This window comes from Panthera uncia, chromosome B4, assembly GCF_023721935.1.
Source record: "Panthera uncia isolate 11264 chromosome B4, Puncia_PCG_1.0, whole genome shotgun sequence".
In the NCBI taxonomy this organism is placed as follows: Eukaryota; Metazoa; Chordata; class Mammalia; order Carnivora; family Felidae; genus Panthera; species Panthera uncia.
Genome location: NC_064809.1, coordinates 119,724,566 through 119,747,424, shown reverse-complemented (window position 1 = coordinate 119,747,424; position 22,859 = coordinate 119,724,566). Strand labels below are relative to the sequence as shown.

The 22,859-nt window shown below is 37.5% G+C and overlaps 1 protein-coding gene across 2 annotated transcripts in view; it reads left to right on the top strand.

Annotated features, from left to right (window-relative positions):
* The window catches only part of IGF1 (insulin like growth factor 1), a 77,741-nt gene extending 59,338 nt beyond the window's left edge, over positions 1-18,403 (top strand). For both annotated transcript variants that reach the window (XM_049626188.1, XM_049626189.1), the window contains one exon: positions 12,103-18,403. In XM_049626188.1, coding sequence (XP_049482145.1) covers positions 12,103-12,128 — 26 coding nt within the window. In that variant the 3' untranslated portion in view covers positions 12,129-18,403. The remainder of the gene's footprint in view (positions 1-12,102) is intronic.
* Positions 18,404-22,859: the final 4,456 nt, after the last annotated feature.

Genomic DNA, 22,859 nt, shown 5'->3' with positions numbered 1-22,859 from the left:
TGTATTTCTACTTCAGGATCATTCTTCCTCTATGGTCCAGTGAAAACCCAGGATTATATAATAAATATAACATAACATAACATAACATAACATAACATAACATAACATAACAAAACAAAACATATAAGGCCATGCCCAAGACTTAGCCCAGGAGGAAAATGTCCAGTCAGAAGCATGTCAAAGCCCCAAATGGGAGCCAAGCCACTTCTGCTGTGGTTACAAAAGGCTGACTGATCTGAAATGACAAAAGCTAGGCTGGTGCCTAAGCCCATCTAGCCAGCCACCTTATTCAGGAGATGCTGAGTTCTTCTGCTAAGACATCCATGCTTTGGAACCAGTCTCAGGCATAAGCCAATATTTACTGTGACTACCACCTGAGAGTAGCCTGCAAACACAGATGGCTCTTCAAGTTCCTCAGAAGAATTAATGATTTGTGTCCTATGGAAATGTTCCTTAGAGATTTTCTCTTCCCTATTTCACTGTTGACTGAGTAAATGTCAATTATGACTCAAGGCTTTGGATAAGCTATTAATTATCCTCTATGATAAACTTCATTCAAAAGAAGTAAGGCAAAGACTTTAAAAGAAAAAAAAAAGGAATAGAACTTTCTAGTTAAAGAATGCTTAACTCTCACACTATGGCTTATAATACACTTCTTCTTAGAATGGGTTTTATCAACTCTAAAGCAGTCATCTTGAATTCCTAACATATGATTTCTGAATAATATGAACGAGGTAAACAGGAAGCATCTATTATAGTCTTTCCATCTCCTCCTTTCTAGTATCAATACTAAGCACCTAGTGATACATGGCATATAATGCTAGATGGATGGATGGATGAAATAGACAGACAAATAATTGTTATATGCAGCTTAATACTGGAAGAGAAAGACCATAAAAATGAGTAGCATTGCTGAGATGAAATGACTCCTCTTGTCCTGGCATAGGATAGCAGGGCAAGGACACAGTAAAAAAAAGGAGAGCAAAGGAGTTGCACTGACCCAAGTCTTGCCTGTTTAGAACTTCCCTCTATAGCTTAAATTGAAATCATTCATGGACCTACTGCTAAAGGTGGCAACTGTCTGAGTAGTACTTTATAGTGAATGTTATGTACCTATCTCTCTCCTTGTTGCTTTCTTGAAGTAGGCAGAGTATTGATCATCATTTAAAATTCTACTGTTTCTCTTAGGGCAAATTGACTGTGTGTAAAACAAATGGGAAGATATAAGGAATCATGATCCTGAAATAAATTTGTTGAAAAATATTTTTATTGAGCACCTACAATGTGCCATCCTCTGTACTAGGCATGAAGGAGAGTTATAAGGACTGAAGAGGTAATAAAACATAGTAGTTAAGAATACCTGGCTAAGAACACTGCCTGGGTTCAAATCCTGATTCTCACTTACTGGTGGTGTGGCTTTGGGCAAATCATGTCATTTACCTGTGCCTTATTTTACTCATCTGTCAAATGATGGTGCTGATTGAATCTGTCTCCTACAGTTGTGAGAATTTATCGAGATTATGTATGTGAATGTGTGTGCACAAACTTTTATATTGCTTAAAATGGTACCTGGCACATAGTAATCACTATTAGAATTTTAGTTAATATTATTTTACCTAGTTCTGAAAATTCGAGCCATCTGAAAAAGAAACAGATCTCTTCATGTGGAAGTGAGTCTTGTATCACCAAAACCTTCGAGGCCAACTTTGCCAGCACTTTCTGGTGAATTTTCAGCACTTCTGAATTGTAGGGTTTCAAGCAGATGATAGAAGGGAACTCAGTGATCTAAGAGCCCTTCCAACCCAGAGAACACCAGTGCTATGAATAATTCCAACTTAAATGGAAGCTCAGCTCTCCCATGTGAGGAACTGCTAACTTTTACTTCAAGGTCACAGAATGAACTTTCAAAAAACCACCATTTTTCTCAACCAGTTAAAATCAAATGTAATATGTGTTTTCATTTCATGGTCCCTGAGGAAAATTTAATTGTAGCATGAACTCCAGCTCTTACTAGTTTTAAGTAAAATTGCCAAAGTAAATAGAAATGTGGGATATTTCCGGGCTCACACAGCTTCCGGGACATTTCAGTTTCTAGGGCTGCCGATCCAGTGCCTTTCACAGGCATTTGATCTTCTTTCAAACATCTCTTGAAAACAAACAAAAGCTCATACAGCTTCGAATGTGTGTGCTGTTAGGATGTAAGGGTGGAAAAAGAAGCAAAAAAAAAAAAAAAAAAAAAGAGTCCTCAAAGAGACCCTTCTCCCTCCCGTCACCCCTTGACCACCTCCCTCCCACCAACCACCACCAAGAAATAATGTTTTCTTAAGTAATACATTTTGCAGTTTCTTAAGTATATTAACATCCATGGGGAAAGATGAAGTCTATTCTTTTTACTTGTCTATGTGAAAGGAATAGGGCTTTTGCACTATTTACTAGGTAACATGGAGTTGACTTTTAATCCAAGGGCAAAGTTGATAGTTTGAAGTTAAAGTGGAAGCCTTTGGTAACAATAAGAAGATAAACTGTTTTAGGTGAAGCAGCAGCAGAATGCCCTTTTATGAGGTTAGGAATTTGGGGTAAATCATTTTCCAAAATTATAGGTAAACAGAGTTTCTTGGCTTTTCTTTCAGTGAAGAATTCCTCAGGTTGTATGCTCATCAAAATGAATGAAGGCCCAGCTACCAGATTTCTTTGAAAATCAGTGACAGTATTTACTGACCTAATAAGCAAGACAAATCCATTTTTAAAGGAGCAGGTGAGGTTAGCAAATGTTCCTCAATGGCTACCAAACTTCCAGGTCAAAATCAGCTTCTCCATCCTCAGGGTATTAACTGAAATTTGAGCACCTTTCCCTGACATTGGGGTTCATCTTTAATGGGGCTCTGTTATGCCTTTAGTGCTACCTCACTTGTATCCACCAACCAAAAGAGATTGCTTAGAAAGACAGACTTATATTTAAACTCAAAAAGAGAGAAATAGAAATTGAGAACAGCAGGGAAATTATGTGCGATGTGGGACAATGGGCCTGTGAGTCCATATCTGATCCTTCTTGAGAGCAGCCAGGAAAGTTCTCACCATATACTAGAAGCTCAATTACAGATCTGATGGGCTACTGCTAGATAAGTAACAAAAGCTAGAAAACATTTTGGAAAATTCCTAGCTTTATTTTATTAACTAATGTGGTTACAGTTTTAAGACCTTTGGTCAGGAAACTAACTCTTTTGAAAAAGTGGAAGTTTGATAGAAGTTTGATAGAAATAAGAATGCTTATTGGTACAACCAACTAATTTTAATTTTAAATGCCCTTGCTGGTAATTTACAATCTGTAATTAACTACAGAAAATAGCTTTGAGAAGAAAGGGATTCTTTTCTCTACCTTCTCCATGTGCGTGCGTGCGTGCGTGCGTGCGTGTGTTTGTATAGTTTTGTGTTCTAGTATTGTTTCAATCACTAGGAATTTAGGGTGAATCACTTTCCAAAAGTATAGATAAATGCAGTTTCCTTGCTTTTCTTTCACTGAAGGCACATTCTTATGGAAAACTAATCATCGTTCAGGAGAAATCACATTATCCCTTTGTCTTCTCAAAGGCCCAGGTTTAGTACTAATTTAAATATTATTCAGGAAATAAAGGAAACATTACTGAGGGGGCAGAAAGAAGTTGGTTTTCTTTCTGTTGTACCTAAGGGTCGAAGGATTTCAACTACTTCCAATCTGATCTATAGAGAAAGAGAGTGACTCTATAAATCAGAAAACAGAAACTTTCATACAGAACCAATTTGCAACTATAGAAATTTTCAGGCCTAATTCTTGACTTAGCACAAAAGTCATTGCATCCAGCCTGTCTTCGTTCCAGCATTCTCTTCCCCTATTTCTATTAGAGATTGGGGGTATTGGCAAAAACTATTAACTGCCTTTTTCTACCATGTTCCCCTTCTGTAACCATAAACGTCTAACCTCCTCAATTCACTTGGGCATACACATTTGTTCCCATTGGATCAAATAAAGGAACATACATTTATTTGAGTAGGCATGTGTCACTGTCAGTCTGGAAAGAAGGTGGCAATCGTTTCTACCATCCTCCTTGGCTCCTCTAACTGGTAGGATCAGAATTTCTGTAAGAAGGTAGGATGTTAAGAGTAAGACCTATGAAAGGCTGCACATGATGGCAACTCCTCTGTCTGGTAAAATAATACCTAAGTTCCCAATGAGGGACCAAGAGATTTTCCATCAAACCCAAACTGACCAAGAGGCCCAGGCTTCCAAGATGGGATTCATATGTCAAAAGTTTTAATATAATTCTGTGTAAAATATATAAATGCTTGCATGGGGCTCTCTGTCTGGCCAGCTCCAGGAGGTCAAGCAATCAAAGACCAGCCATCTCTGCCATCTGTGAAAATATGATGTGCTCTTTTCTTAGCCATAGATCACAGTTATGGCAAAACAAAAATTTCAAATGATTAGGTTCAAGACCATGGCAGGTTGAGGGTTGGACAAGAATTTCTAATCAGTTGGACTGTTGTAGACTTGGAGGGTATGCAATATTCATGTCATGGTGTGAGTGTGGCATGCTTGAGTAGTTTCATGAGGCATTGCAGGACTAGAAAATAAGAAAAGTATAAATGAATCAGTAAATATATAGCATCATACTGTTACTTTGTCAGTATTGGTTGACTTAGGCCACTAGTGGATGCTCTGGCTTGTCCTTGTGTAAATAATGACATGCTTCCTTCTTCAAACGAATATTAGGATGGAGGTAAAAGTGATGATGGCACAATGAAGCAATTCTGATTTCTAAAAACTATACACTCATGAATTGTTCTTGTGCCATGTTTTTGTCCTGGAAAAGCTCCGTCTGGCACCATGTGTGTTTACTTTTATATGCTGAAAGGCTCCCATCAACCTCAAACAGATGCAAATCACTTTAACTTGTCATAGTGTTATTTTGTTCATCCTAAAAGTTCAGACAAGCCTTCCAAACTTCCAAAATTTCTCTCAACTCAGTGAGGAGGAAAATTTAGAACACAACATTTGAGTGTTCTGCCCAGATGTGTCACACACACAAAGAATGAGTAGAGGAGGACAACACCCTTTCCTACCGATTCTGTGAACTCTTCACTATGGTGTTGAAATGACACTGAAAGGTACAACCCTGGGCCTTAGAACATTGTAAGATAAATCACTGCATACACCACTGTAAGTACCCCTGCATAAGTTGTATGTCAGATGAAACAATGGCATTTTGGAGGCTTGAGAGAAAAAAATAATCAAATCCAGTTTTTAGGTAAAAATGTGCTGAATCTTTAGCACATATCAGTGAAATTGCTAGAATCTGGTGTTTCACTTTTTAAAATACCACAACATTTGAACCTTTCAGCAATTCCAAAATCAACTCCTTCTGGGAAAGATAGTGTGCTTAATCTTTTTTTTTTTTTAATTTAAAAATGTAACACAAACACAAACAGCTAACTAAACAAGCTGCCCATAAAATCAACAGTCTAAGCAGACTGAACCCTGAAGTGTTTTACAACATCCTTCAAGACTATTAAAGGCAACGTAAATACCTCTTGCCAATGAGGGAAAATACCCTTCGGTGCCTTTTTTTGCCTTTTCTTTCTTTCCCAGGCTTTTAAACAATTTTGGTAGTGATTTCTTACATCACAGACAGAAATATTTAAATGGAGTCAGGTGGTATCTTTTGAAGCGTAAGAAAGTTGCTAAATCAGGATAATCTGTGAATAATTATGGGACAAATATAAATTCCCTAAATCCCGGGGATTCCTAGGGATGCACCAGTCACTAAAAAAAAAAGAGGTATACATCTGCTATCCCAGCACTCAAGGGAGCTCTGAGCACCCAATAAGTAGATTCCCTTTCTCCAGCCAGGGAAAGGACAGCACCCTGCCATGGGATGCTTTTTGACAACAATAACTATAAAAATGGGGGGTGGGCAGTGAGAACACCTGGTATTTATTAAGCACAAGCCCTGTGGTAAGGTTTATAGTGAATTATTTCAGTTAATCTTCACCATTAGCCTGTAGGGTAAATACTAAAATTATCCCCCATTGTATAGATGTAAAAACCTGGGCTGAGTAAGGCTAAAAGTCTCGCCAAAGTCTTGCTCTAACAAGTGGCCAGACCAGAATCTATACTCAAAATGGACTCCATTGTGTTAACCATGTACCACCCTCTCTTTTCTGCATTTTTCCATTGATATTTCTTGTGCCACAACCTACTAATTGTGAGTTGCAAGACAGGAGGGGCTCTGTGCTGTTTGTCCCTGTGAAGAGGACAGTAAAAGTAGGACGCCATGCAAGGGTTGCTATTGGCCTGAACTCCATTGCACTACTTCTTCAGAAAAATTTAAACAATTTAGCAAGAATTTCCTGGTTTGCTATGTTTGCTCAAAGCACCATGTCTATGGGGAGGGTAGGGAGATGAAGGAGACACGCTACTTGTGCTCAAGGAGCTTACTTTTCAGTGGGGAAACAAACACATACATTACTCTGTAGCACATCAATACTCCAACAAAGATAGAGGCAGAGTAAACCCTGATAGCAAAGAAGCCTGAGCAGACTGATGTTGCTAATAAATGAGTTCACAGAATAGATCAAAATCAAGGGCCCTTGAAATAGTAGGCTTTCTCGCACACAACTATGCCAGGTAAATGTGTAAGGGTAAACACATGCACTCATAACAACATTATGAGGTGGGTGCCCTTACCCCACTCTTTCGTTTTACAGAAGAGGAAACTGAGAAGGAGAGAGCAATATAGTGATTGTCAAAGGTCCCTTAATTCCTACGTGGGGAGATGGGATCTATACCAGGTATGTGAGCCTAGGTCTTTGGGGAAACCAAGATGAGACTAGGCTAAAAGAGTAGGATTTCATTAGGAAAAATACCAGTGTGAAAGGAAATAGGGGAGGAACGAGGAAGCCTGGGCAAGCCCTCAGAACACAATGCAAGTCTGACCCCAAGTGAAGGAGAAGGGGAGGGAGAGAGAACATTGGGTGAAAGTGTCCTATACTGCCATACAGGCTAAGGAAAAGTTCAGAAAAGTCACTAGGGAGTCCTTGAACCGAAAGTTTGCCAACAAAGGAATCTCGTGTTTCTCAGGAATGGGTAACCTTCTATCCCCACCAAACTCAGTCTTAGCATTGGGTGAGGTGCCAGCTCTGGGCCATTCCCCATGGCTAGAGGAAAGGGTAATATTGGAAAAATGGCCATTACCATCATAACCACAGAAAAAGTAGGATGAGGTAACTTCCAAAAAAAAATAAGAGTCTGAACAGACTGACATTGTGTCCAGTCTATATACCTTTCACTTTGCTAAAGAGGCAACCATCCTACCAGCCTCTCAGAATGTGCACCTTTGTCCTTTGGTTTTAAAAGTCACACCCCAAAGCGCTGAGTAGATTGCATGACACTTAACTCTCTTGGCTCCCAGAGATGAAAGGCTGACCCAACTCTCATGGAATTTGAACTTGTGATTCCCTGAAGTAAAGAGATATCGAAGTTGATACTGAAATATTTAAACCACTCTCCACAATTTCATGTGTCTCCAGGCCAAACCAGCAAAATAGCTATAACATGTTTTTTTCAACAGGTAAAGAGCTGATATGTGGGTGATCTTTCCAATTATATGATCTTTTTTCCTCATTTTGCCCTTTTTAACAGAAGGTCAATGCTGAATTATGACTTTATGCTATACAATAGCTGCTGATATTCCATGCTGGACAATAACTTCCCAGCATTTTTTTATAGGGCGCCAGGCTTTTCTTAGACTTTATGTCATACAATAGTTACTTGTTTGGAGTAGTTGAGATGGAAACAGTCTATTGAAAACATCACTACTTCCTTTCTGAAATTTAAAGAGACTATTATCATCCTTCTTTTAGATACTGTTTCTCAGGCAAAATCTCATAAAGATAGGCAGCAAAAAAAGGGCTCATAATATCCACAGGGTTCACTCTTACTAATTGAATATTGTGCTACTAGATTTCTATCAATAATAATAGACATGGGGCCCAACTCACATTTGTGGTCAGGGAGGGCACCCTACTCCTGAGTTTAGAGTCTTGCCTTACCCTTTAAACAAGAATCTACCACCATCTGGGATCATGGGCAGCTCATAACATTGTCAGTTATTGTCATTGGAAAGAGATTTGGATTTTGAAACACCCAATATTGTTTTATCTTCTGGGGAAGCAATATGGTAGAGTGGCTAACTGATGAGCTCCAGAATCAGAGGGAACTGGTACAAATCCCAACCATGGTCACATCTTCCTTATAAAAAATTAGGCAAGTTTTCTAAGATTCAGATTCCTTCAAGGTAAAATGGGCAAGACATAGTGTCCATCCCCAAGAGAACTAGAAGAATTAAGAAAAATATATGCAATTAACATACATAATATAGTGCCCAGCCCCTAAGTGATAAAATTATCTTATTTAAATAATAAATTGTTTTATTATTAGTCCTAGGTCTATCAATTTGTTCTTATGTGACCTCAAGCAAGTCACCAAATGTTAGCAAGCCTCAGATTATAAATGGACTGAAGCAAATAATATCACCTTACTAGAGATCACTGTGTAAAGTATAATGTGTCTGCAAATATTAATCAAGGTTACTGTTACTGCCATTGCTATTAGCTCTCAGTGATCTTTTTAATCAAAAAGTTTGTGGATTGTTTTCCTTTATAAAGTTAGGAGCTAGGATAAGAGCCAAAAGACAGTGGGAGAATGTGAATGTCATGCAACATTTCAGGGCATTTTTCTGCTTCCTAAATATCTGTGCGTGGTACATAATGTGTTATAATGTATATTGCATATTAGGACCTTGAAACATATTCCCTGATGAGTTGGTTTCCTTCAGAGTGATAAATTTCCTCAACCAACCTGAGTGAGCTAGAGGACCAACTTTTTTTTTTTTTTTTTTTTAAATAATCTTACCTTCCCTGGTGTCAATAGGAAACAGTATTTACTCACTACTGTTTTCCTTTCAAAAATCTGTCTAGTTGCATACTAGAAACAGTTTCAGCTGGTTTGTTTGTCTTGGACAAGCTGTTGAAGTGAAAAGTTTTTGCTTGGCTGAATGTGGGACAGTTTCATAACCCTCAAGAAGTGCATTGAAAGTGGGTGCCAGCTCCGGCTGCTTCTAACATGCCTCCACTTGCTGCCCATTGTCAAGGGTGGCCGGCATAATTAAATTAAGACAATGAGCAAAGCAACAGATGCGACTGAGACCAAATCCCTGAGTGCTTTTGTTTTGTCACCATCATTGTCTGCAACAAAGAAGTCACATGTGAGAACCTGGGAAGAGAGCCAAATGCAAACCAGACAACATCCCAGCTGGTTTTGAATGGCCTCCACCTTATGCGTTTGTGCATGGGAACCATGCTACTTGGAGCAATGTCTGCTCTACTCAAGTGAGTTTCTGCTCATGGTTTTGCTGCAATGCCGAAACAGACCCAGAAGAAATAGGCCAGAGTATCTCTGTGCTCAGACTGACACTTTACACCTCCACTTTGAGAGAAAAGAAAAAGAATCTCTCTGTTGGGGAAAAGGATAAGATCTATATGATTGACCAATCTAAACTCAATCCTTTTTGCTGTGGCCTTCATGAATCTGAAGAGGGAAATATAGAAGATACCTGAATTTTTTTATTCTGTAAATCTGGGATTAATTTGGTTTGAGAGAAAGATTGGAGATTAAGCACCTCCTTTAGCTTTCTTTTAATTTGTTACTATTTCATTCTTGAGCATTTTCCTATGTGGGCATTATCCAGATTCTTAAAAACCTTCTTTTCCAAGCTGGTATGCCTGTTAAACAGAAAAAAGGCAAACTCAAATTAGTATATTTCTAGACCTGTTATTTGGCTAGCAGTTTGGTAGAGAAGTGGTATCCTTAATAATCGCCATTTTGGGAGCCACCTACCATCAGCAGGGTCCACTGAGTATTGAACGGAAATGTTTCAAGGAGTTTGGGACAGTAGTGATCCTCCTCTGTAGCCCCATTTGTCTTTCTTCCATTTGTCGGGAGAATTCCGAAGCAAGCAGAATAACATGTAAGATTAGAAATACAAACTTACTGGTAGCTTAACAGTAGATGTTTTGTACAGCAACATATGAACATTAAATGGACTTGGTAAAGTTGTACGATATTTGGGGGAAAGTGCCAGGATTTTAAACAGATGGCATTTCAAGCTATCCTGTACAAATGCCAAACTTCCTCCCACAAGCTTTTTTCGATGGCCACTGAGCTAGTTATTTTAATAAACATATTTATACAATGATGCTATCTTCCTTCTATTCAGTCAGTACAGGATATTGACCACCAATTTACAAAGTGCTAACTAGTTTTTTTGAAGGACTTGGTGATAACTCTAATGTTCCAGGTAGAGCTGGAAAATATGTTTAAAAAAAATTACCAATCTCTATGGGCCTTAGCCAATAGATATTATTTCCAGAGACTGTAGTTAATTTTGTTCCAGCTTCTCACACTCTGCAGGTCTCAGGTCTGAGCAATCTCCAAGGTCCTTACAATGACCTCTAAGTTCCTAAGAATGATTGGATTGAGCGGTTGTTACCTTAGCCAGGAGGAAGAATTTGGAGATTCCAGACATCATAAGAAGCACTCTTGTTTTGGGTCATGATGAAAGCATGTTCTGGGGAAAAGGGATACTGCGGATTCTTGACCTCACTTTGTACCAAAAACTATTCATTATGTTCTCCTCTAAGGTCCTCCTGGCTAGAGGTGAAACCAAGAGGAGAAGCACCTTATGTTTATGCATGCAAATGCCATTTCTTCCTGGATTTAATTCACATCTTATTTGTCTAAATAAACTTTCCTATTTAAATATATTCATGGATAAAATAATAACCATAGGAAAAGCATAATGACTTCGTTCTTCACATTATTACAGGGTCCATTATGGTCATCCATTTAATTAATTCTCTAGCTATTTATTGAGCAACTGCAATATTCCAAGCATGTTTTGGACATACGGATATAACAGTGAACAGACAAACATGTCTCTCTAGGGCATCTATTTTAAGCAAAACTCAATATTCCTTGGATAACAGCATTGTTTGCTAATAAGTGAATGGTAGCACCAAAGCAAGGAACCAGGGTTTTTAGTCCAGGAAGGTGACTTTCCAATGAAGATGAAAAAATAGTAATAATGAGTAAATAATAATAATAATAATAATAATGATAGCTAATACTTACATGGTGCTTACCATGTGCCAGAACTATTATAAGTCTACTTATATACTAATACTAATTCTTTAATTCTTTTTTTAATATGAAATTTATTGTCAAATTGGTTTCCATACAATACCCAATGCTCATCCCAACAGGTGCCCTCCTCAATGCCCATCACCCACCCTCCCCTCCCTCCCACCCCCCTAATTCTTTAATTCTTAATCCTACAGGTAGGAACTATTATTATGCCAGTTTATAGATGAAATTGAGACACAAAAGACTGCCATTTGCACAAGTTCACACATAACTAAACATGGAAGAGCCAAGATTTGAACCCAGCTCAGTATGTCTGTGATTTGATAGATTCTAAATCAATTATAAAACCTCCCAATCTTCTACTTCTAAAACTTTCCCTCTGTCCAAAGAAGAAAAAAATAAAAATGAAAAAGAAATGTTTCCTTTTTACAATAATTAAAATAGAACAAAATGCAATAAAACAATAGAGGATGACCCCAGAATGTGTTCCTTTTTAAATTTTTTTTTTTTTTCTTTCACCGGGGAAAGATGCCACAGGCCAGAATTCTCAATTTTTCAGAATCTCCTACCTGTCAACGAATCTGTGATGGCGGCAGTTGAATAGAAACATATTTCTGTGTGTTTATAAAGCAATTTGTGGTCCTCATGACACCAAGGGCACATAAAAGTAGCCTGAGTGAGGTTCGACTAAAGTAAAAACTAAAGGCCTATCCACTTCTTTCTTAGGAAAAAAAAACAGACCCAAGCTCTCTATGAGATTGACTGATGAGGCATAAAATAGGAAAGGTTGAAACCCCATGTTACAAATAGATGGGTAGGGTACATAAAACTTCAAGTTAATGTCACTTTTTCTCCTTTATTTTTAGGAAGTACATTTGAAGAACGCAAGTAGAGGGAGTGCAGGAAACAAGAACTACAGAATGTAGGAAGACCGTCCTGAATTGTGAAGAATGACATGCCACCGGCAGGATCCTTTGCTCTGTATGAGTTACCTGATAAACACCAGAAGACCTACCAAAAAATAAGTTTGATGACATTTCAAAAGATGGGCATTTCCCCCCAATGAAATACGCAAGTAAACATTCCAACATTGTCTTTAAGAGTGATTGTTAAAAGCTTTGCACCTTGCAAAAATGGTTCTGGAGTTGGTAGATTGCTGTTGATCCTTTAACAATAATGTTCTATAGAGAAAAAAAGAAATATATATATATATTTCTTAGTCCCTGCCTCTCAAGAGCCACAAATGCATGGGCGTTGTATAGATCCAGTTGCACTAAATTTGTCTCTGAGTCTTGGCTGCTGGAGCCATTCATTCAGCAGCCTTGTCTAAGTGGTTTATTAATTTTTTTTTTATTTGCACTTCTTTCTACACAACACAGGCCGTTTGTTTTACAGTGTCTGATAATCTTGTTTGTCTATCTTCACCCCCTCTCCCACCTCATCATCTTTATATTTGCCAAATTTGGCCTCCTCAAGAGCAGTAACAAGCAGTCCAGTAGCACACCCAAAAGATTTTAACCCAAAAGATTCCATCTGTGGCATTTGTACCAAATATAAGTTGGATGCATTTATTTTAGACACAAAGCTTTATTTTTCCACATCCTGCTAAAAAAATGCAAGTAGTTGCAGTTTTGAGGCCAATCATTTTTAGGCATATGTTTTAAGCATAGAAAGTCTCAAACTCTCAACACTTCTTTCAAATGATGAGTTAGTGTGCAACCTGATTAGTAATTTCTCTCTTTTTATTTTTTCCATATAGAGCACTATGTAAATTTAGCATATCAAGAATACAAGATATATCACAAACAGTATGTAAAACTCTGTTTTTTAGTACAATGGTGCTATTTTGTAGTTTGTTATATGAAAGAGTCTGGCCAAAACGGTAAAAGGTGAAAGCAAAACAAAAGAAGCCTGGAGCCAAAAATGACACAAAGGGGAAGGGTACTAAAAATCCATCCATCTGGGAAAGAAGGCAAAATTCCTGCAATTATGCCTTCCAAGAGAAACTTAAGACACAAAGTCCGCTGATGCAAATTTGATTGGTGAGTCTAGAGAGGAGTGGAAAAAGCAGAAGGCTAGGAATTTAACGTCCTGGTTTCTATTTCTCACTGAAGAAACAAACATCTGCCCACTCTGTCTTGGACTCACCGCTGTGTGACTTTGGGCAAGTCACTTCACCTCTCTGTGCCTCAGTTTCCTCATCTACAAAATGGGGGCAATATGCCATCTACCTACCTCACAGGGGTGGTATGAGGATTAAAAAGATAACGCTCCAGATTTTCTCCTGGGTTGCTATGAGGGCACATGGTCAGAGCCCTTGAGTTGCTGGGATGCCAGGAATTCTATAAACAGCCCATCTGCAATATAGCTAGAAAATTGATTAGCCAAATGCTCCTGACATGCTAATTCTTGTCAACAAAGCTATCCAATGAACTATCCAACTATCTAGTTGTTAAAAGCTAACAGCTCCATCTCCTTTAAAACACTTTTCAAAATAACTTAGAAATGTCTGACTTACATTTGATCTGAATTCTGCGTTTGGATTTATGAATACAAAATGAAAAGAGAGAAAGGAAAAGAAACAAAAAAAAAAGATTTCCACCAGTGAAACAGCAACTACTCCATCTGACTCTTCCGGGCAGTTACTAGTAATGTGGTAATACTTTTTGCGATATTATAAATGATAACTTTATTCATTTTCAACAATATAGTTATTCTTTCTCTTTGGGCAATCTAAAAAAATGGTTTCAAATATTTAAGATTTCAAATATTTAAATAATATCTAATTTTTAAAAATCACAAAATTACTTTAATAAATTTGTGCTTCTCCTTAGCTGTATTTACTTATATATATATATATTTTTTTAATTTATGTTAAAATATACTTGACTAGAGTTGCTAGTTGAGAGGCAAAATTTTCCTTCAAAACTAGAAATTTTCCTTCATGTCTGCTTACAGAAGTGACCCCTGACCCGCTGTGGGTGCATCTTATCCATTCAACTGAAAATTGATACCAAGAAAATCCAACAGAGAGGACAGGCCCATGGTGGCCTAGAAAATGTTTCCCATCTACTTATCAAGATTTTCTTATTAGAACAATGAATCATCCATCATTTAGATCTTTTTATCTGCCTTCAAACTTTTTGGTGAAAAGCAACCAGGCTTGATTACTTCGTGCAAATTGTATCCCTTTTATTCTTAGAAAGTGTACGTAGAAAACAAAAATAACAGCTTTAGTTTTCATCCCACTGGTTCACCTCAGGGTTGAGAGACCAGAAAAAAGTCTGACTTCCTGGATCTTCAGACATACCCAAAAGAAGGCCTATAGAGCAGGTACCTCTGCTCAGCCAAAAAGTGTTTAAACCCTCAGACCCTCAGCATTATTTGAATTGAGCACCTCTGTCATGCTGAGCAATGTTCTGATCACTACAGACAAATGTAAAAGAAACTGTAACTCATTTTTGCCCTTCATCTATTTTCCAGACAGATGTGTTCGATGGAATTAGGTGCTTGACCCCTCTTCCCAAAATGGCACTTCTGGTTTTTTATTTCGTGTTCTTTATGTATACCTTCTAAAATTACTGTTTCCCAGCAAAACTTTACCTGTAATCCTCTGCAGACCTATGAGTTTCCAGACACAGTTGAATATGGTAATTCTAAGAGTGTCTATGACTTATTTGATTCACTTAATAATTCTATTCACAGCCAAAAATACCCCAGTGAGGAAAGCTTAAATGTGCAAAGTCATATTATCTTTCTTAATTTTTCCAACATATAATCCTCTCCTTTATACCATAAATCAATGAATTAAAAATTAACTAATTATACTAACTCAACTATCTTATTTTAAAATGAAATAAAACTAGAAGACAAATCAATGTAAAACTTCAAAAGTCAGTTGATGCCATACTCTACAGCAGAATGACACAGGATTGATAGAAAGGAGCACCTGAAATTTCACAAGTCAAAACTTTTATAAGCTTTGCTTTTGATTTCTCAAATGAGGCAATTTCAAAATGTTTATGAAAAAGCTGTCAATATTGGTAATAACAGACTTAGTTCTAGTTTAACTGACAATACTGAATTACCTACATCAAATCTCTGTTCCCAATTCCCCAAATAATAGAACAGTATCTTTTGAAGACTTTAAGATGAGGAGGCTCCACTGAAAAAGTTAATGTATCTTTACATCAGAATCTACTCTTCTAGAGATAGAGAAAAATTTGCAATACCCACTCCTCCATACACACATGCATGTGCATGTATGTATACACACACACACACACACACACACACACGCTCATCCTAAGGGTCCAATGGAATACTCAGAAGAAATCACTTCCTTGGAAAATCTTATTGAAAAAAAAAAAAAAAAAAAAGCCTGGCCTCCCTTGAGAATCCATCCCCTCCTTGGAATGTCAATGTTTATGTAGATGAAACCATCTCATGCACTGTGGCTCCAGGGTTTCTGTTACTAGTTTATGCACTTGGGAGACTGCTTGAATGGAAGATGTAGCACATTTTGCTTTCCCATTTATTGTTTGGCCAGCTATGCCAATGTGGTGCTATTGTTTCTTTAAGAAAGTACTTGACTAAAAAAAAAAAAAAAAAAAAGAGAAAAAAAAGAAAAAAAAGAAAGCATAGACATATTTTTTTAAAGTATGAAAACAACAATTCTATAGATAGATGGCTTAATAAAATAGCATTAGGTCTAGTCACCACCACCTTTCAACTTTTTATCACTCACAAGTAGCGTACTGTTCACCAAATTGTGAGTTTGGGGGTGTGGAGGCAGAAGATGGCATTTTTCTGAAGTTAGAAGCCTCCATTATTCTGCCGGCTCTCAAACTCAGAAAAATTAGCAATATATTATCCAATCTAAATACCTTAATCAAGAGCATAGAGTATAAATGGAGGGCGGGGAGGACCTTACAGGCAACTGGCAGAACAAAAGATGATAAAGTTACTTATTGATTTTTGTGCTCTCTGCTCTAAAAACGGATATTCAGCAAGTGGAGAAAATAAAAACAAAGAGAAAAAAGGCATAGATTAAATCTGCTAAAAATAGCTTCTGCCATATCCCCCTTAAGTCATTCTTTGGCATTTACTGGTTTATAGAAGATATTCTCCCTTCATCTAAACATCTCAAAGAGCAGTAGCTCTCATAAAAAGCAATCACTGATCTCATTGGGAAGTGTTGGAAAGTATTTCCTTATGAGATGGGGGTTATCTACTGATAAGGAAAGAGAAGAATTTATGAGAAATCGTTGAAAGAGATGGCTAACAATCTGTGAAGATTTTTTTGTTTTGGGTTTTTTTGTTTTGTTTTGTTTTTTACTTTATACAGTCTTTATGAATATCTTAATGTTCAAAAATGACTTGGTTCTTCTTTTCTTTTTTTGTATTGGAATGAGGGATGATAAGTTAAACCCACATAGACTCTTTAAAACTATAGGCTAGATAGAAGTGTATGTTTGACTTGTTGAAACTATAATCAGACTATTTAAAATGTTTTTGCTATTTTTAATCTTAAAAGAGTATACTAATTTATTAGAGACAGATCCTGTTTGGCTCTTTTCATAAGAAAGAACATTCCCACTCAAATCACCTGTGCTTTCCCAACAATATTTTCAAAAGATAAATCTGATTTTTTAATACAAGAATTCTTTATGCCCCTTGCCTGCAATGATCATGAAGTTCAGAATATGAGGGGGCAAAAACAAGAAGAAAATTTAGTTGATTCTTTGTTTTTGGTTTGTTTGTTTTCAATGCTAGTGTTTAATCTTATAGTACATATTTGCTTATTGCTATTTTAATATTCTAAAAGACTTTCCTATTAGGTATTAGAAACTGATACATAGGTATTTTTGTGTGTGTGATTTCTATTTAAAAAAAGGATATGAGAAGACTGTCTGAAGCTTTAAGTGCATATGGTACAGGATAAAGATACCAACTGAAATAACCAAGTCCTATCTGGAACAATACTTTTTTGGGGAAACCTCTCATAGATAAGACAGAGGCCCAGGGAGTTTTTGAAACTGTTTCTATTCCTCCCAGTCATTCATTTAGTATCTGCCTCAAAATTTTATAAAGGGGTGACCAGGCTGAAACCCTGGAATTAAAGGGACCTCTTTAAAAATAAATACTCCTCATGTTCCCTCTTAATTTATGGTTACACATTGATCTTAAACATGGTCCTTCTTTCTCCCCATTCTTCAGCTGTCATTGATAAGGTCTTTGAAGGGAAAAAAAATTTTTTTTTCATTTGAAAATGGAGAACACAAAGTCCAAATGTTACTGCCCAATTGAAATGTGATTTAAGATGGAGATAGTTTCTCCTACTTAGTCCTTGCTGAATCACCTGTCACCTTCAAAATGACCTTTCATAAGACTTAGAATCTGCCCTTTCTTTTAATTGCCCAGGCCTACTGTAGCCTAAAAGTAAACATTATATTCATTTTCTTTTACCCAAACTACACTGATGTAAAAGTAGGAAAAATAAAAACAAAACTCAAAATCCCTTCCAAGCCACCCACTGGCCCCCTTTACCTACCCAGTGCAAAGTCACTTCTGTGAATCTCCTAATCTGATTTTGTTTGGATATTTATCTTGTACCTGCTGCTAAACACACTGCAGGAGGGAGTCTGCAACCTCAAACTGTCTACTCACATCTCTTATCTGTGTCTGTGTATCATTAAAATGTCTATTCAAATATTAAAAACTTTCAAACACCATGCAGCTTGTATTCAGTTTACATAAAGGCCCCAAGTACCATGTCAGATCTCTTGTTACTAAGAGAGTTAATGAACTATGAGAACTGGGATTATATCATGTGCTTTGATTCATACGTTTGTTTGTTTTTTCACACCTACAAACCAGGTGTGATAAAGACACTTACAGACACTGAATTTTTCCCTGCTACTTTGGAACTAGAAAATAATGATTGGTCATTCATTATATCTGTCTTAGTTCAAAGGCATTTTTTTATTAAATTAATTCTGATTGCATTTGAAATCATTATTCACTTATGGCAGAGGATATCAATCCTAATGACTTCTAAAACTGTAACTAACTGAATCGTTATCTTACATTTACTGTTAAGTAACCATATTTGGAAAAATGTATGGCTAGAGCGTCATAATAAAATGATATATCTTTCTTTAGTAATTACATTAAAATGAATCATGTTTGATTAATTAGTTCTTTTGGACAATGTTGGTGTAATGTGTCATTCCTTAAGAATTCTATTGTTATGTAGCATTTTTATTAATTAAATCACTGCAATAAATAAACAAAAAAATTTACCCAGAAAAATAAAACTAATCATATACCAGGATGGAGATATCTTATAGAATTTACAGATTATATTTAACAATAAATGTTTCAAAGAACTTGTACAAACTATGTAAAAGATGTATGAATTGTACAATATATGCATTAACAATAAAGCAGGTTTAAGTAACTGACCCCACTCACTGTAACCCAACAGTGAGTTATAATCCATGACACAAATGGTCTGGGAAAAGATTTTCTATCATGTAGGACACATCTACAAGTAGCATTCAATACACTCCCAATATTGTGTGGTTCCATCAGAATGTGGTCTCTCAGCATTGGGTTTTTATTTCAATAAATTTTTCTAACTCTTTACTGAATATCAAACTCATAGCAGTATTTGTGGAAGCACAAAGTGGAAAGATCAGTAATTTCCCTCTTGTTATATGAAAGCATTTCATTCTATTTGCCTTTTCTTAAACCTCCCATGAACTATTTGGAAAGTTACCTAAATGTCTAAAAGGCTCAGGAGTCTCGTACTTATTTTAAGAAACTCCTAGCAATACCAGTTTATTATTTTCCCACGTGCAGCTCACCGTTACTCTGTGACTCCCTCAGAGTTTCTGCGGCTCTCCTTTGACACTGACATTTTCCAGGCTTCCTTGTCCTATTTGTGCTCAGCATCTTGCTTCCAGTGGCCATGAGCTTCTAACCGCATTGTTTCTCTCCACCTTCCCCCCTAGACAATACTTTTCTCCCTTCCTTCACACTAGGCTAATGTGGGTACCGCCTTTCACTGAAGGCTCTGGGGATGATGAAGTGGGAGGCAATTAAGCATGGGGCAGAAATCTGCTGCCAATGTCAAACATCACTGTCACTAAAATCCATTAAGGAATCTCTGGCTGCTCAAGTGTCTCTTGTCATTTTAGTAAGACCCCTTCCTCTCCTCAGCAAACTCTCCCTGGAATTACTTCCTATCCAATCCTTCAAACTCTCCCTTAGAAAGAACTTTCAAGGACATTCTATTTCATTCTCATGCAGAGCAATCTTCCCTGTCACAGCTTCACCCTTGGTGGGAGTGGGAGGAGGGCCTGCTCACTTTTTATTACTGAATATGCCCCAAAGGTGATTTTTCCTAAACAAAAGAGCAATTCTGTCCCTAAGAGGAATTTTGTCTTCCTTCAAGGTCGTCTGAGTAAAATTGCAGCTGCTTTTTTAAAATGACATTTTTGCTTTCCTGTAAGATCTGTAAGAGTGGTAATATTGTTGATTAATAATATTAATATTTGCTGAGCACTTACTATGGGTCAGTCACTATGCCAAGTGGTTTACCTCTATTATCTCATTAGTCCTTATAAAAATTCTGAGTCAGGCACTGTTATGAACCCTATTTTACAGATGAAGAAATGGAAACTCAAAGACATTATTTAACTTACTGAAGGTCACAGGCAGGGTGGGCTTGAATCTGGAACTGGGGACATCGAAACCTGCGTTTTTACTATTTTGCCATTCACGCCTCAATCCAGACCCAAGGTCAGTTCCATATACTGACAGATACATTCTTGTTAAAGTTTGGTTTTACATGCTATAGGAAAAAATATAGTTAATTGCACCTTTGAGTGATAATTTATGAATATTATATTCTGAACATAAGTAAGCATTTTTGCTCAATAACCAACGTATCTAACTGGGCCTTCAACCTTACCTGTCGCCATTTCTCTGCTCATTCACACTGCAGTGTCACTTCCTGATAGTCCTTCATATAGTGATTGTAACATCCCATGGTAAGCCAATCTCGGGATTTCTCAATGAGGAGGTATGACTTGTGTCCTTATACAGTCCAGAAACGAACCATTCCCACATAAGTAAAACTAGAAGCTGATGATGAAGAATCTCGCCAAGAACTTTGGCAACAATATGCCTATTGTTCTCTTGACAGCTTATCACAGCCAGTGTGGTCTCCAGGGACATGGTTGAATTGGGGCTTCGTAGACAAATGTGGATTCAAGGGGTGAGTTTCATGAGACACATGTTCTTATATCCCTGCCCTTCAAAAGGGCCTTAATTATACCACTCTAGGGCTTCCCAGTGGGTATAATGCTAGCCCCAAATGGCATTTTGGAAACATGTAAGGACATTTGGGGTTGTCAGTCATGATGATTGAGGAAGGCATTATTGGCATTTAGCTGGACAGGGGTTAGGACTCCAGACATTTCACATAGATGACAAACCTATTTGTAATCACGTAAGCCTAGACTGTAACTCCAATTTATTCATAAGCTCAAAGTATTCTTCCATAACTTTAATATAAGCTGATTTTTTCCAGGAATGTAATTACCATGTAAATTAAGAGGAAGGTGGTACTTTATTTCATTTGGAACTTTACCCAGTGTTGCCACTATTTTAGAAAAAAAAAAAAAAACATCATTGATGACAATGCTAATTGTGCTATTTGAATCTCTCCATTCTCTGAACGGATCAGTCTGCTTGCAGCTGTCACATTCATGATTCTCCACATAAGTGTAAACATCTGACCACTTCATTATGTGTTCTAATAGAGTTGTGCCTGAGCATTTCTATCTTGTAATGCATGTTATTCTATTATAAACTATTTTCATTTTAGTTCTCCTTTATATTATGGTTCAGGCAACATTTTGTTTTTTGTTGAAGTTGTATATGTCAGCATTATCTATGAATTTCTCTTTGGGGCATTAAAGGGTATATCATAAAATATTTGTTCCATAAAGGGGAGCTTTGGGTTTGACAGAACTGAACCACTGGGCTATACATACCAATTAGGATCCTCCCTGGGTTTGCCCTCTTCTCAGTGAGGCGTCTTTAAAGTATAAATGCTGAGCTGAAAGCTGGTGTCTTCCTCACCTGTTTATGGATAGAGATTAAATCTCTCTGGGATCCAATAAAGGATAATGGTTATGGTTAATATAACATCTGGTTTCTGAATGTTCTTTCCTTCACCCTGTGATGGGATGAGATGATTTTGAAAAGAATAAAGCAATCAGTAAAAACAGAAACAGATGTAAATTGGATTTGAGACAATTGCAGCAGCACATCCGAAGTAAAATTCGACCTTGGATTTCAAGCAAGGTAGGAAATGTGGCCCAGAAAGGAGGTTTCTCTTTTTAATGACTACTACCAGGAAAGTTAAAAATGGAGTAACTGTCCTATAATTTCCTAGCTCTACTTTGTTTATTTAACTCAGTGGCTCCTACTTAGCTCCCAACCTCTTTCTCAGGGAACAGTAGTAACAGTCTCTCTCCAAATGGAAATGGGGAGTGGGGTGTGGGGTGGTCATCATCTCTATTCATGGCAAGTCTCTATATAAGTACTATGGTTGAATCTATCATTCCACCCCACAACTATGGGACTGTCCTTCCCACCTCAAATCTCTGAGAGACAGTGAGGAGAAAGTAATTTTTCCTGTAAAGAAGGAAGGAGACAACAGTATCAGAAGCAGAAACCATACCCAGGGTTGTGCTCTGCCACTTTATTTGGCCCAGAACTTCTACTTCAGCCACCCTCGTAGAACCTAAAATACTCAAAGGCAAGGTTACCCTAAGACCAAAATACTCTTCTTATTTCTTTTGCCTCTCTCTGCTTTAAAGGTCATTTGGAAATGGAAACATTCCCATCCCCTTCCTATACCAAATAAATTCTCTTACACTGTTAATATTGAAAAGTTTCTCCTGGTATCTCTGGACCTCACAGCCACAGTAAAAGGTACATATTTTACACTAGAATGTTTATCTGTTTGTGCTCATACCCATTTCCCAACATTCCCTTCATTCGCTATTTCACAAGGAACATTTCCCAGTCCCTGTGTTCCCTGGTTGCTGACTAGGTTTGCCTAATAAGAGGCACTGTGACAAAAGAAGCAAGGCAGGAGGAAGGAAGAAGCCGGGGTGTTTTCCCCATTTTCTCTCTCTGTTTCAAGTAGCATCTTTGGCACTGATGGCAAGTCCTTCATGGTTCCTGCTCCCACCCTGAGTAGCACCCTGTGCCAGGAGGGGACCTAGACCCACCCAGATGGTTTTTCTCAGATGGGAACACCACCTCCTGTCTGCAACGATGGTAGTGACTTCCTGATGTTGATCTCTGGGTTGACTCCCCTTTCTTATTTGGATACTCATTTCTTCCATCACCTGTATTAAATACCCTCTGTTTACAATACCTAGAATGGTTTCTGCTCCCCTCACTGGACCCTAACTCATACCCACAGGGATAACATGGTGGTAAGAAGCATGAGCACCGAAATCAGGCAGATGTGGGTTTGTGTTGTGGTTCTGACATTTCTAGTTGGCTGCTTTGGACAAATTAAAACAACTTCTGT